Source organism: Erinaceus europaeus, chromosome 8 (genome assembly GCF_950295315.1).
Source record: "Erinaceus europaeus chromosome 8, mEriEur2.1, whole genome shotgun sequence".
Classification (NCBI taxonomy): Eukaryota; Metazoa; Chordata; class Mammalia; order Eulipotyphla; family Erinaceidae; genus Erinaceus; species Erinaceus europaeus.
In genome coordinates, this window is record NC_080169.1 from 47,851,542 (window position 1) to 47,865,820 (window position 14,279).

The window sequence follows — 14,279 nt, forward strand, 5'->3', positions numbered from 1 at the left end:
ATATAGTATCCACTATAAAATGTGACATATATTTCAAAGTTTTTGTTTCATTACAGAACCAAAGACATAAATATCACACACACACACACACACACACACACGTGCGCAAACATGCGCACACACACACATGAATAAAGGAAATTAATTAGAAATAAAAAATATTTCATTTTATGAAACACACCAGAGCACTGTTGTGCTTTGGTATATGATGGCACTGAAGATTGAACCTGAAACCTCTTGGGCCTCTCACATGCAAGTCTTGTGCTGCTGCTGAGGTATCTCATAGGCCTTGAATTTAGGTATTATTACTACTATTTCCACTTTTTTGAATTAATGATTTAATAACGATTAAGAGGGGTACAATTCCACACAATTTCCACCACCAGAGGTCCATATCCCATCCCTTCAGTGGATGTTTCCCTATTCTTTTTTTTTTTTTAATTTTTTTTATTTAAGAAAGGATTAATTAACAAAACCATAGGGTAGGAGGGGTACAACTCCACACAATTCCCACCACCCAATCTCCATATCCCACCCCCTCCCCTGATAGCTTTCCCATTCTCTATCCCTCTGGGAGCATGGACCCAGGGTCATTGAGGGTTGCAGAAGGTAGAAAGTCTGGCTTCTGTAATTGCTTCCCCGCTGAACATGGGCGTTGACTGGTCAGTCCATACTCCCAGTCTGCCTCTCTCTTTCCCTAGTAGGGTGTGTCTCTGGGGAAGCTGAGCTCCAGGACACATTGGTGGGGTCTTCAATCCAGGGAAGCCTGGCTAGCATCCTGATGGCATCTGGAACCTGGTGATTGAAAAGAGAGTTAACATACAAAGCCAAACAAATTGTTGAGCATGCTTCCCTATTCTTTATCCCTCTGGGAATATGGACCAAAGATCTTTATGGGGTGCAGAAGGTGGGAGGTCTGGCTTCTGTAATTGCTTCTTTGCTGGAGATGGGTGTTGACAGGTCAATTCTACTATTCTCATTTTAATGAAGTTTTTATTTCTCAAGTTAATAAGTTGCATTCAGGGACCATTTCTCAAACTTCTCTGTAATACAAAAATTTTTGTTGCTCATTTGTTGAGTGATGGAGTTAATATCCATATGTAGTATAACTAACAACTAGATTCCCAGTTGAGTAGAGAGCACAAGGAGTTCTACAGAAAAGATTTCTTGAAGTGAAAATTTGGTATCAATAAGAAACTGTATATTCTTTAGCCCTCAAGCTTTGCAGTTAAGAAAATAACTTCAAGTTTAGGAAGAACATTTACATACGGTATTATACTTAGAAACATTCCAAGGAGAAAGCATGCAAATAAGAACAGCAGTTACACTAGAAAATTTGACCTATGTAGAAAAATGAGAGAAATCTAGAATTTTAAATAAATACTGGTGGTGTCTCTCTCATTCTATACCTCCCTGTCCCTGCTTAAAAAATTTTTTAAGGATATATTCAAATCAATTTATCTGCTAGACTGATCTGTTCTTTTTTATTTATTTATTTATTTTAATATTTATTTTATTTATTTATTCCCTTTGTTGCCCTTGTTGTTTTATTGTTGTAGTTATTATTGTTGTCATTGTTGGATAGGACAGAAAGAAATGGAGAGAGGAGGGGAAGACAGAGAGGAGGAGAGAAAGATAGACACCTGCAGACCTGCTTCACCGCCTGTGAAGCAATTCCCCTGCAGGTGGGGAGCCGGGGCTCGAACTGGGATCCTTATGCCAGTCCTTGTGCTTTGCGCCACCTGCGCTTAACCCGCTGTGCTACAGCCCGACTCCCTAGACTGATCTGTTCTTAAAAGAAGGAACAGAAGGAACTTTTTTTTTTAAGAAAGTTATTTATTTATTTATTCCTTTTTGTTGCCCTTGTTTTATTGTTGTAGTTACTGTTGTTGTTATTGATGTTGTCATTGTTGGATAGGACAGACAGAAATGGAGAGAGGAGGGAAAGACAGAGAGGGGGAGAGAGAAAGACAGACACCTGCAGACCTGCTTCATCGATTGTGAAGCAACCCCCTGCAGGTGGGGACCCAGGGGCTCAAACCGGGATCCTTCTGCCAGTCCTTGCACTTTGCGCCATGTGCACTTAACCAGCTGCACTACCACCCAACTCCCCAGAAGAAACTTTTAAATTCAATCAACACAATTGCCAGAACACCATAACTAGAACAGTTAACTGATTTTGAGACAGGTCTTCTTTTTAAAATTTTTGAAAATTTATTTATAAAATGGAAATATTGACAAGACTATAGGATAAGAGGGGGTACATTTCCACACAATGCCCACACCCAGAGCTCCATATCCAGTCTCCTCCCTTGATAGCTTCTCTGTTCTTTTTTAAAAAAAAAAATTTTAAATTTATTTAAAAAAGGAGACATTAACAAAACCATAGGATAAGAGGGGTACAACTTCACACAATTCCCACCACCAGATCTCTGTATCCCATCCCCTCCCCTGATAGCTTTCCTATTCTTTATACCTCTGGGAGTATGGACCCAAGGTCATTGTGGGATGCAGAAGGTGGAAGGTCTGGCTTCTGTATTTGCTTCCCCGCTGAACATGGGCATTGACAGGTTGATCCATACTCCCAGCCGAGACGGGTCTTCTTTGTGTTGTTTCATCTTGAGCCTTGACATGTCATTTGGGTGGCTGATTTGGCTCCATCTTTTCATCTTTTCTCTCTGTCTGTCTGTCTCTCTCTCTCTAATTTAAGAAGTAGGTAATTTATTTATTATTATTATTTTTTTTACTGCCACCAGTGCTATCTGAATGAATTCACCTCTCCTGGTGGCTATATTTTTTCCATTAAAAAATTGACAGTATAAAGAAAAACCGAGAGGTGAAAGGGAGAGAGATACTTGTAATATTGCAATACTGCTTCACTGCTTGTGAGGCTTCCCCACTCCCAAACCTGCAGGTTAAAGAGAGGTTTGAACCTGTCTCTTGCACATGGTAATATGTGCATCACTGTCCACCCCTTCCTCTTATTTCTTTTTTCCTTTGCAAGATGTCAATATAATTCTTTTTAAAAAATTTTTTTCTTATTATCTTTATTTATTGTTTGGATAGAAACAGCCAGAAATTGAGAAGGAAGGGGGAGATAGAGAGGGAGAGAGACAGAGATACCGGCAGCCCTGCCCCACCACTTGTGAAGCTTTTCCCCTGCAGGTGGGGACCGGGGGCTTGAAACCAGGTCCTTGCGCACTGTAACATGTGCACTCAACTAGGTGCACTACCACCTGGACCCTCAACATAATTCTTTAAAGTAATGCCTCTGCCATATCAATGGACAGTGTTCTAGTTATTCAGTCATCTCTAAAATCAAGCCTCCAAGGTGAATTGAGGTTTTAATAGTGAAATTTTCTTTCTTTTTCTTCTTTCTTTCTTTCCTTCCTTCCTTCCTTCCTTCCTTCCTTCCTTCCTTCCTTCCTTCCTTCCTTCCTTCCTTCCTTCCTTCTTTCCTTTCTCTCTCTCTCTCTCCCTCTCCCCTCTCCCCTCTCCCCTCTCCCCTCTCCCCTCTCTCCTCTCCCCCCTCCCCTCTCCCTTTTCTTTTTACATAACCTCCAGGGTTATTTCTGGGCTTGGAGACTGCACAGTGAATCTGCTGCTCTGTGAAGCCATTTTGTTTCTTTATTAGATAGGATAGAGAGAATTTGAGATATCAGGGTGAGATAGAGAGGGAGAAAGAGAAAGAGGGACATTTGCAATACCTATTTCACCTTTCGTGATGCTTCACCCCCACTGGGGGTCCTATGGGTCAAACTCGTGTTCTTGCATATGGTAGATAGTATGCACACTTAACCAGGTATGCCACTACCTGGCCCCAGAATATTTCTTTATTCTTTTCTAGCAATCTGGGAAGCCAGTCTCAATTTCTTATGCCATTTTATTGTTGGTAAATACAACAAGGATAAAGAGAAAAATTGTTTGCTGAATGAAATTTGCTAAGTGATAGAAAGTATTAATAAACTCAAACATAAGAGTATTTAGACATCTTACATGTATATCTATATATATATCTGTATATACATATGACACATATATAACTAGAAAGAAATAGATGATTTAAACATTTGTATGTATATTCAGTAGATGACAAGTTTTCTATATTGAGGATCCATAATTTTGATAAACAAAAAATTACCATTCTAAAGAAGAAAACTGTAAACCAGTCACTCTGCTTTCCTCTATTAATATCCCGCAGGATCAGAAACTTTAGAGACCTAACAGGTCACATTCTTCTGCATGATAGTGAGGATGTGAGGGCAGATAACCCCTGTGAGACTCAAGTTTTTCACCTGTGAAATGCAGTTTGAGTGTAAAGTCATTTTTTTAACAGCTAAATTCTATGATGGGCTGCCACATTGAAGAATGTATTGACTGAAAATGCTTCTGACTTCTAAAAACAGATAACTTCAATGATAGTGGCTTGAATCATAAGAACACTTGTTTAAGTAAGCAGAATATTTGGAGGTAGATGGTGCAGGACTGGCTCAGTAGCTCAGTGAGCTTTATAGCAGCCGGTCGCTTTCATACTTTACCTGTGTTGCCCATTGCATGTGTTGGTATTCACCTGAGAGACTATTGCCTCATGATAACAAGACCATTATCACATTTTCCTAGAGAAAAGAGGCAGAGGCAAAAGTTTGCTTCTCTGCATCCATTGAAATCCTACCTCATTTGTCTGAATGGAACCAATGGCCCAATTTACGTTGTTCAATGGCAAAGGAGAAGCTTTAAGATTTGTATCATATCAATTATCACTCATTCTACATCACTGAGAAGAATAACTGCCCACTGACCTAAATAGATCAAGGTTCTTTAAGCAAGAAAGAAGAAGGTGATGCCTGAGTAAGGAACAAAGGGGTCTGTAAGAGCATATACATAATTAATCAGGCAATGAATGAATAAGTGAACCAATGAATGTGAATGAATAAATTAATGAGTTAATAACAATTATGGATTCTTTACATTTTTATGCTTTTGGTAAAAGTATTCCATAAAATATATTTTGGTAATATTTTATAGCCAAATTGGTACTAAAGGCAAATATAATCCAGATTGGGTTTACTGTCATATATCCATCATTGTTATATTTAGTTTATCTTGATTTTTAAAAATAAAATTGAAACACTTTTGCAGGCACTATATACTGTGACTTCCAATGTCTAGTACATAATTGGACTTAGGTTTTTGCTGTATTTCCAAGTGGAATATATGCAATTAAGGGCAGTGATTGTGTACTTGGTTTTGTTGTAACCCTCAAATTTCTATTGCATCTGTATACATTTAAGAGCTCAAGAAGAACTATTGAGTTGACTTAACATATCCCTGTTTCTTCCCCTAGGGTGAACCAGGTCCTCCTGGTCCTTATGGTCCTCCAGGAGCACCTGGTATTGGACAGCAAGGTATTAAGGTAAAGATACTTATTTCTTTGATCACTAACAACTATTGAATTCATTGTGGGGATCGGAGGAACTGTGATTTGAATTCTGCTTAACTTTATTCTTACAGATTCAAGGAGATTTCCTGCAGAATCACACATAGCCTAGATTTTGTAAAGAAAAGCATCCTGGTATTTACCACAAGAATAGTAAATATTTTTTATTTGGTTGAAATAAAAAAATTTGAAAAGAAAAAAATCTGCGTTTAGGGGCCAGGTGGTAGCGCTCCTGGCTAAGTGCACACATTACAATGTGCAAGGACCCAGGTTCAAGCCCCTGGTCCCCACTTGCAGGAGGAATGCTTCATAAATGGTGAAGCCGGGCTGCCGGTGTCTTTCTGTTTCTTTCCCTCTCTATCTCTCCCTCCCAATTTCTGTCTCAACCCAATAATAAGTCAATAAATATTAAAAATAATTTTCCTGATCTCCCAAACCCACCCTATTTCTAACACACACAGAGTTCTATTGAATTTGTATTAAGTTTAACTGTTAACATGAAAAAATGTTATTGGCACATGATACATCTACTAACTGGCATATACTCACTTTAATAAGCATAGAGGAATATAAACTGGAAAGAGAATGATGCTAAATAAGTAAATGCTGACAGAAAGACTTTAGGAAACTAAAAGACTACAACACCACAGACGTTGGGATGCTCTTATCATATAGGATGCGATAGAAAAGAAGTACTTCTTTATTAAAATTTTATTTATTTATTTGAGAGAGAAAGACAAGGAGGAGAGAGAGTGAGAGAATCAGAGCAGAACTTTGGCATACGCAATGCAAAGGACTGAACTTAGGACCTCATGCTTGAGTGTACAGTGCTTTATCTATTACATCTCCTTTAAGGCAACCAGAGTACTTATGTTAAATGGCCATTCTATCTTACTGGAATAATAAGACTTTGAGGTAGGATGGAAACAGTACAAAACTTTACACTTCTAGTGTAATCAAGTGTCAGTGGGGATGGCATTTAAGAAATAAGGGCATGGAAACTCCAGGGAAGGTAAACTTTATATTGGTAGAGTGATTACAAAAGATTTTTTTCTTTTGTAAAAGAGCAAGTCTGAAAAAGAGCTGAAAGGAGGGGTGGAATAGAAAATAGTACAGATGAGTTAAGGATGACATTCTTGGACGTTGGTGAGTGGACATGGAACAAAAATGCTTGGAGAATTGCTAGCTTGGTCCTCTTAGTCATCCAAACAAATACCATGCAGTCCTATACTGCCTTCCTCAATGATCTGTTGGTACTGATTTACAACACAGTAGTTTCTGGTTGTTGGAAATGTTATATTGAACTTATACAAGAAAGGTAGATAGGCATTTTAGGGTGACATCTTCAATTGAATTCAAGTTATTTCTACTATCTTTTAAAAATTATTTATTTATTATAACATAGAGTCAGAGAAACTGAGAGGGAAGAGGAGACAGAGAGGAAGAGAGACTGAGAGACACCTACAGCAAGCTCTGCTTCACCACTTGTGAAGCTTCCCCATGGAGGTAGGGACCATGAACTTGAACCTGGGTCCTAGTGCATTGTAATGTGTGCGCTTAACTAGGTGTGCCACCACCTGCCCCAGTTGTTTCTACTTCTCTAGAGTTTAAAAAAAAAACAAGTTTATGGATGTAAAGCCTGAATATTTTGCTACTTCCCTGTGCTGAAATTGCCAGCGTATTTTGTGTTATGCTTCTTCTGTATTTAAGGACTAAAAATTTCATTTAATTCTTTTTATTTATTAGGGAGAAAGAGGCCAGGAAGGAAGAACAGGTGCTCCAGGCCCAGTTGGAGTTGGTGAGCCGGGTCAGCCAGTAAGTAGCAAGTGGGTGGGTGGGGAGAATATAGGTCCAAGAAGGATTCAGAGGACTTAGTGGGGGTTGTATTGTTATATGGGAAACTGGGGAATGTTATGCATGTACAAACTATTGTACTTACTGTTGAATGTAAAACATTAATTCCCCAATAAAAAAATTAAAAAAAGAATAACAAAGGCAAGAATTGTTCTCATAATCTCTCTGGTTAACATAGTTGATTGGACAACAACTGATAATAAATAAGCAAATAAGGTTTAAGTGTTACTATTCATTACACATATCTTTATGTATATAAGTATGGCTTGCAATGTACTCTCTCTTACCAGATTAATAAGTTTGTCCAAGAAAGTGTGGATACTCATATGCCAAAATTTCTTTGGAGATCAGACTCAAAACTGATACTTTTTGACTTTTTTTAATTAGTGATTTAATAATGATTGATAAGATTGTGGGATAAGAGTGGTACAGTTCCATAAAATTCCCACCGCCAGAGATCTGTATCCTATCCCCTCCATTGGGAGCTTCCTTATTCTTCATCTCACTGGGAATATGGACCAAAGATCTTTATGGGGTGCAGAAGGTGGAAGGTCTGGCTACTGTAATTTCTTCTCTGCTGGACATGGGTGGTGATAGGTCAATTCATACCCTCAGCCTATTTCTCTTTCCTTGGTGATGTAGGAGTCTTGGGAGGTGGAGTTCCAGGATACATTGACTTTTTTTAAAAAATTAATTTCTTTATTAATATCCCAGCTAGCACCTTTAATTTTATGATCACCACTAGTTTTATATTAGAGATATATAACTAGCTTAAGAGAGGGTTCATTAATGAAAAAGAAATTGATTCAAATTCTTTGGGTGTTTTTATTGAGCATGAATATTCACAGTGCAATCAGAAAACATTCCCCTACTCTCCAATAGAAATATAATTGCTTTGAAGATAAACATAGAATAGATGCTACTATTTAAATATTATGTATAATTTTGTTTATTTAACATATTTATTTTAATAAAATGTATTAAAATTGAAACCAATTTTAATTTATTCTCAATACTGAGATTAGTAAAGAAAATGATGATGAATAATTATATTTTATCTCAATGCTAGTATCTTAAATAAAACATTTCACTGATTTGAGTTTGTTAACTGATAATTAGGTTCCTGCACTAATTTTTTTAGTGCTTATTACAAATAAAATAAAGTATCATGGTTGTAATTGATTCTCATGGTTTTTTTTGGAAAGGGTAATGTAAGTTTTTATAGAAGCATTTTTGTCTTTTAAAAGTTATCTGTTGGGACTGATTTACTCAAAAATTTAGTTCAAGTGCCTGCCCTTCTCTCTTCTGGTTAACTATTTTCTTTTTCTCTTGACTGTTTTACTGGAAATTTTGAGAGTATACATATTATATAGAATACAATAGTTTTTCCTTATCTCCAGGATATATGTTTCAAAATCCCAATGCAAAATTGAAGCCACAGATGGTACCAAACTCTCTCTCTCTCTCTCTGTGTATTATAGTTTTCATATACATATAAGCCCATAATATATTTTCCACTAATGTATTTTAATTTAAAGATTAGGCATGATAAGAGAGTACCAACAATAACTAATAATAAATAAGAGCTACTCTATCAGTAATCTACAATAAAAAATATGAATGTGGTCTCTTGTAATAGCTTATTGTAGATATTTTGGCCCTTAGTTCATCATGCCCAAAGGAAACTGAACTCTGAATAAGGGAACTACCATATTACTCTGACAATTCTTAGTAATTAAATTTTGGATCACTTATTCCTTAATACTTTTAAATGATTTTTTTTCAGGAGCATTAACTCTGTTACCAGTAGTATGGGACTCGTGGCTTCTCAAAGGTTTTACTTTTACTATCATTTTGGCAGTTCTATCCTAAAAGGCTGAGACAGAGAGAAGGTTCAGTACTAATTCTGTGGATCACGACTCCCTCCACAGTGTTTAATATTAGTTATTCATTCTGGTTATAGAAGTCTCTATACTCATGTAAGTTTATACCTTATTTGTATAAACTTACATGAAAGAATATTCCTAGTAATTTTAAGACTCCAGTAAAATGATTCTGATAGTGAGAACAGATATTTATTGTTAGCTTGGCATGTAAGAACTTTACCTCTCCCCAACTTAATCTTTAATACTTGTGAATAAGATAGGTACCACTGTTATCATTCTGTTGGGGCTGCTGATCTGAGGATATTAAATTGTTTAAGATCATATGTTAATACATAGCAGGACTGAGACTTGAATTGCAGTCCAAAACCAGCAAGGTCTATATTCAATTCTCATATAAGACCACAAACTCCATGAGACGGCAAAAGGAAGCCTGCTGTTCTACTATGGTGGTTTTGTTTGTTTGTTTGTTTTCTTACCAGATAATTGGTAAATATTTGTTGAATGAATTAAAAAAAAAGAATGAACTGGAAAGAAATTTCTTTGCATATAACATAGACTTCTGCTATTTTTAATTGGGGAGGAATGAGTTGATTAAAAAATTAAAATAAATAATATTAGTTAGGTGTTTGTTCATTTCATTTGCAGTCCAGTTTTCATGCTCATATTTACTTTTCCCTAGCCAATTACTCTAACATAAGCTGTCACAGATATATATTTTTGGCTTTTTAAAAAATATTCATTTATTTTCCCTTTTGTTGCCTTTGTTGTTTTTTTATTGTTGTGATTATTTTTATTGTTGTTATTGATGTCATCGTTGTTAGGACAGAGAGAAATGGAGAAAGGAGGGAAAGACAGAGAGGGGAGAGAAAGATAGACACCTCAGATCTGCTTCACCGCCTATGAAGCGACTCCCCTGCAGGGTGGGGAGCTGGGGGCTTGAACTGGGATCCTTACTCCAGCCCTTGCGCTGCGCTTAGCCCACTGTGCTACTGCCTAACTCCCTGTCACAGACATTAATACTTTGTTTAAGACTTAGATTGTTATAAGTAGGTTTCTCATAGGCATAAAAATTTAAAGTGAATTATGTGTTTAAATATTAAACATTAATTTAATAAAATATTAAACTATATTAAACTGACTATGCATTCATGCTGGAAAATTGTCTTTTACACTTATTGAGGAAAAGCAGAAAAATTAATCATGGGATACAATTAGTTTAATTATATATTCATAGCTGTGATCAGTCACTGATTGGTATTATGCTACATCATTTTTTATTGATTTGTTTTGCTGTCAGGGTTATCCTTGGGGGCTCTGTGATTGCATGATACCATCCCTCTCAGCATACTTTTTTTTTATTTTTAGAACAGAGGGAGAGAGAGAGAGAGAGAGAGAGAAGGAGGCATTGGCAGAGAGAAGAGACACTATAGTGCCGTTCCACTTTTGGCAAAGCTATCTTTATGGAGGTGCTCCTTTATGGTGAGCTCAACCCTGGGTCCTCATGCATGATAAAGTGTGTGTTGCATTGAGTGAACTATCTTCCAGACCCTGTTGTACTCTTGCTTACTACCAGGCTTAGGGAGGAAAGTATTAAATTATTCAGAGTTACTGCACATTGAGTCCAGGATCATTCAGAGTACTTGCAATGTGCTGGTTTTGGAACTTCTGGGCAACATGGTGATCTAACAAACCTCTCAGGTCTATTAGAAGTGCCAGAAACAAATGAACTAACTAAGTAAATAAATATAAAATTTCTGTCTTATGTGAATCTCTTACTGTTGACTTTTACTTTTCAATTAGTATGTTTTCTGCCAATCCACTTTAAAGTTTAAGACCATTTTTTTTTTTTTCTTTTTCTTCATGGGAGATAGTCTCACTTTTCCAAATATTTTTCTGAGCACTAGTCAGAGCACATGAACTTCTCGATTTTAATTACTGAGATGAAAAACCAGGTGTCACCATAATTATTCTACAGAGAGAATTTGCACATAAAGCTCCAGTGGATTCAACCAGCTTTTGAGCAAATTCACGTTTAAGGTCGAATTTATCTGGATACAAATGTAAACACATGTAAACAGAACTCAATGCTTTAAAAAAGTTTGCAGACAATTTGTGAAGAAATAAATCAATAATTAATTAAATAGGAAATACCCCTATACCCTTCTTTAGGCCCTATAGTTCTATATTTTTCCGTCTTTCTTCCTAGGATTTATTTCCTAATCCCTATTTGGAGGCACCACTTAATTTTCATTTCACTCTAATTTTAGGACATCTTATGTGAATAAAATGAAACCAGTGTTTAACACAATGATAACACTATTCTTCACAGCCTTGTGATTCTATATATTGACAGACTGGTTGGTATAAGCTTTACTCAAAGAATTTTCATTGCAAACTTCATGCCCATGCAAACTGAAATATAACCATGTTCTTTCTTCCTTTCTCCTTTCTTCATTCTCCCTTCCTTCTATTATTTCTTCCCCCTCCCTGATTTTCTCTCCATCTTATTTTAACCAGGGTCCCCATGGGCCTGAGGGAGCACCAGGAGAGAGAGGCATGCCGGGGGAAGGAGTTCCAGGACCAAAGGTAACAGTATCTTCTGTTTTAGAGAATGTGTTTTGACTTTTTTTTTTAAATTTCTTTATTGGGAGATTAATTTTTTACATTTCATAGTAAATACAAAAGTTTGTACATGCATAACATTTCTTAATTTTCCACATAACAATGCAACCCCTACTAGGTCCTCTGTCATCCTTTTCCAGGATCTGTACTCTCACCCCAACCCACCCCAGAGTCTTTTCCTTTGGTACAATATGCCAATTCCAGTCCAGGTTCTACTCGTGTTTTTTCTTCTGATTTTGTTTTTAGCTTCTTCCTGAGAGTGAGATCATCCCATATTCACCTTTCCATTTCTGAATTATTTCACTTAACATGATTTTTTCAAGCTCCATCCAAGATGGGCTGAAAACAGTGAAGTCACCATTTTTTAAAGAAAATTATTTATTGGGAAATTAATGTTTTACATTCAACAGTAAATACAATAGTTTGTACATTACATTTCTTAGTTTTCCACATAACAATACAACTCCAACTAGGCCCTCTGTCATACTTTTTGGACCTATACTCCCCCTCCCCCCGACACCAAACTCTTACTTTGGTGCAATACACCAACTCCAGTTCAGGTTCTACTTGTATTTTTTCTTCGGATCTTGTTTTTCAACTTCTGCCTGAGAGTAAGATCATCCCATATTCATCCTTCTGTTTCTGACATATTTCACTTAACATGAATTTTTGAAGCTCCATCCAAGGTGGGCTGAAAATGGTGAAATCACCATTTTTAATTAGCTGAGCAGTATTCCATTGTGTATGTATACCACAACTTGCTCAGCCACTCATCTGTTTTTGGACACCTGGGTTGCTTCCAGGTTTTGGCTATTACAAATTGTGCTGCTAAGAAGATAGGTGTACACAGATCTTTTTGGATGGCTGTGTTGGGTTCTTTAGGATATATATCCCCAGGAGAGCAATTGCAGGATCATAGGGTAGGTCCATTTCTAGCCTTGTGAGAATTCTCCAGACTGCTCTCCATAGAGGCTGGACCAATTTATATTCCCACTAACAGTGCAGTAGGGTTCCTTTGACCCCACAATTTCTCCAGCATTTGCTGCTGCTACCTTTTCTGATGTATGACACTCTCACAGGAGTGAAGTGGTATCTCATTGTTGTCTTTATTTGCATTTCTCTGACAATCAGAGACTTGGAGCGTTTTTCATGTGTTTCTCGCCTTTTTGTATCTCTTCTGTGGTGAATATTCTGTCCATGTCCTCCCCCCATTTTTGGATGAGGTCATTTGTTTTCTTGTTGTTGAATTTGTCTAGCTCTTTATTATACTGGTTATTAGCCTCTTATCTGATGTATGGCATGTAAAGATCTTCTCCCATTCTGTGAGGGGTCTTTTTGTTTGGGTATTGGTTTGTGTTTTGTCTTTTGTGGTCATCAGTTACACTTTTAAATATGTGACCAATTATCAGAAATTTATTTCCATCATCTTCATCTTACTCGGTTAGGAATAGGTACACTTATCCTTAATATAAAATTATAATGATTTTTGCAACTATAAATGTGTAACTGACAAACTTCTACTTCATATAATTGCCACATGTGGTATAGAAAAAAATTTTCTCAGTTTAGTAGCCAATAAAACCACAGTAATAGTATTTTTAAAATGTTTATTTGTTATTATTGGATAGGGACAGAGAGAAATTGAGAGGGGAAGGAGAAATAGAGAGGGAAAGAGACAGAAAGACTTCTGCAGCCCTGTTTCACCACTTGTGAAGGTTCCTCAATGCAGGTGGGGACAAGGGTCCTTGAACAATGTAATGTGTGGGCTTAAACAGATCTGCCACTGCCTGGCTCCAGTAATAGCATTGTTAAGTCCCCAAAGTTGTTATCAATCAGGGGGCTAGTAAACCTTTACTCTCAGCTTTGTTTTGTGGACCATAGACAAGAAATAGATTTATGAACCATTCTATAATAGTATCACTATCAGTATCATAGTATAACAGTATCACTATCAGTATAATAAGAAATGGAGATAATGGTGGAGGGGGGATTGTACTTCAAACTGTGAGGAACAAAATGGTATGCAAAGTGAACTTTTTACAGGGAAATTGAAAATTTCAATTTGTTCATGATTTCTACACATAATTCTTGAAGTTAAAGTTCCTTTAAACCAAGTGTTGGCAAACACTTTCCAGGTTGGAAAATAGTATGAAAGTGACCATATGCAATGTATAAATAAATTAATGGGTATGACTGTGTTCCAATAAGCTGTATTTACAAAAATCAAGAAGAAGACAGCAACCTGCATTTGAACAAGGAGCTAAGATAGTCTAGGATATTTACTCACAAATGATGGCACCATTGCCAAAAACCACAGAGGGAATAATTTTCTTTTTCTTTCCTTAATTTTTTTTTTTACTTATTTAAACCAGACCACAGCTCAGCTCTGGTCTATGGTAATGCTGGGGACTGAACTTGGGACTTTAGAGCCTCAGGCATGAAAGTCTTTTTGCAGGACCATTATACTGTTTCTCCTTCCC

At 36.7% G+C, this 14,279-nt stretch overlaps 1 protein-coding gene across 1 annotated transcript in view; it reads left to right on the top strand.

The window, feature by feature from the left end:
- COL28A1 (collagen type XXVIII alpha 1 chain) overlaps nucleotides 1-14,279 on the top strand; it is a 301,074-nt gene that overhangs the window by 64,575 nt on the left and 222,220 nt on the right. Inside the window, 3 exon segments of the mRNA XM_060196187.1 lie at nucleotides 5,345-5,413; nucleotides 7,184-7,252; nucleotides 11,695-11,763. Of these exon segments, the coding sequence (XP_060052170.1) occupies nucleotides 5,345-5,413; nucleotides 7,184-7,252; nucleotides 11,695-11,763 (207 nt within the window).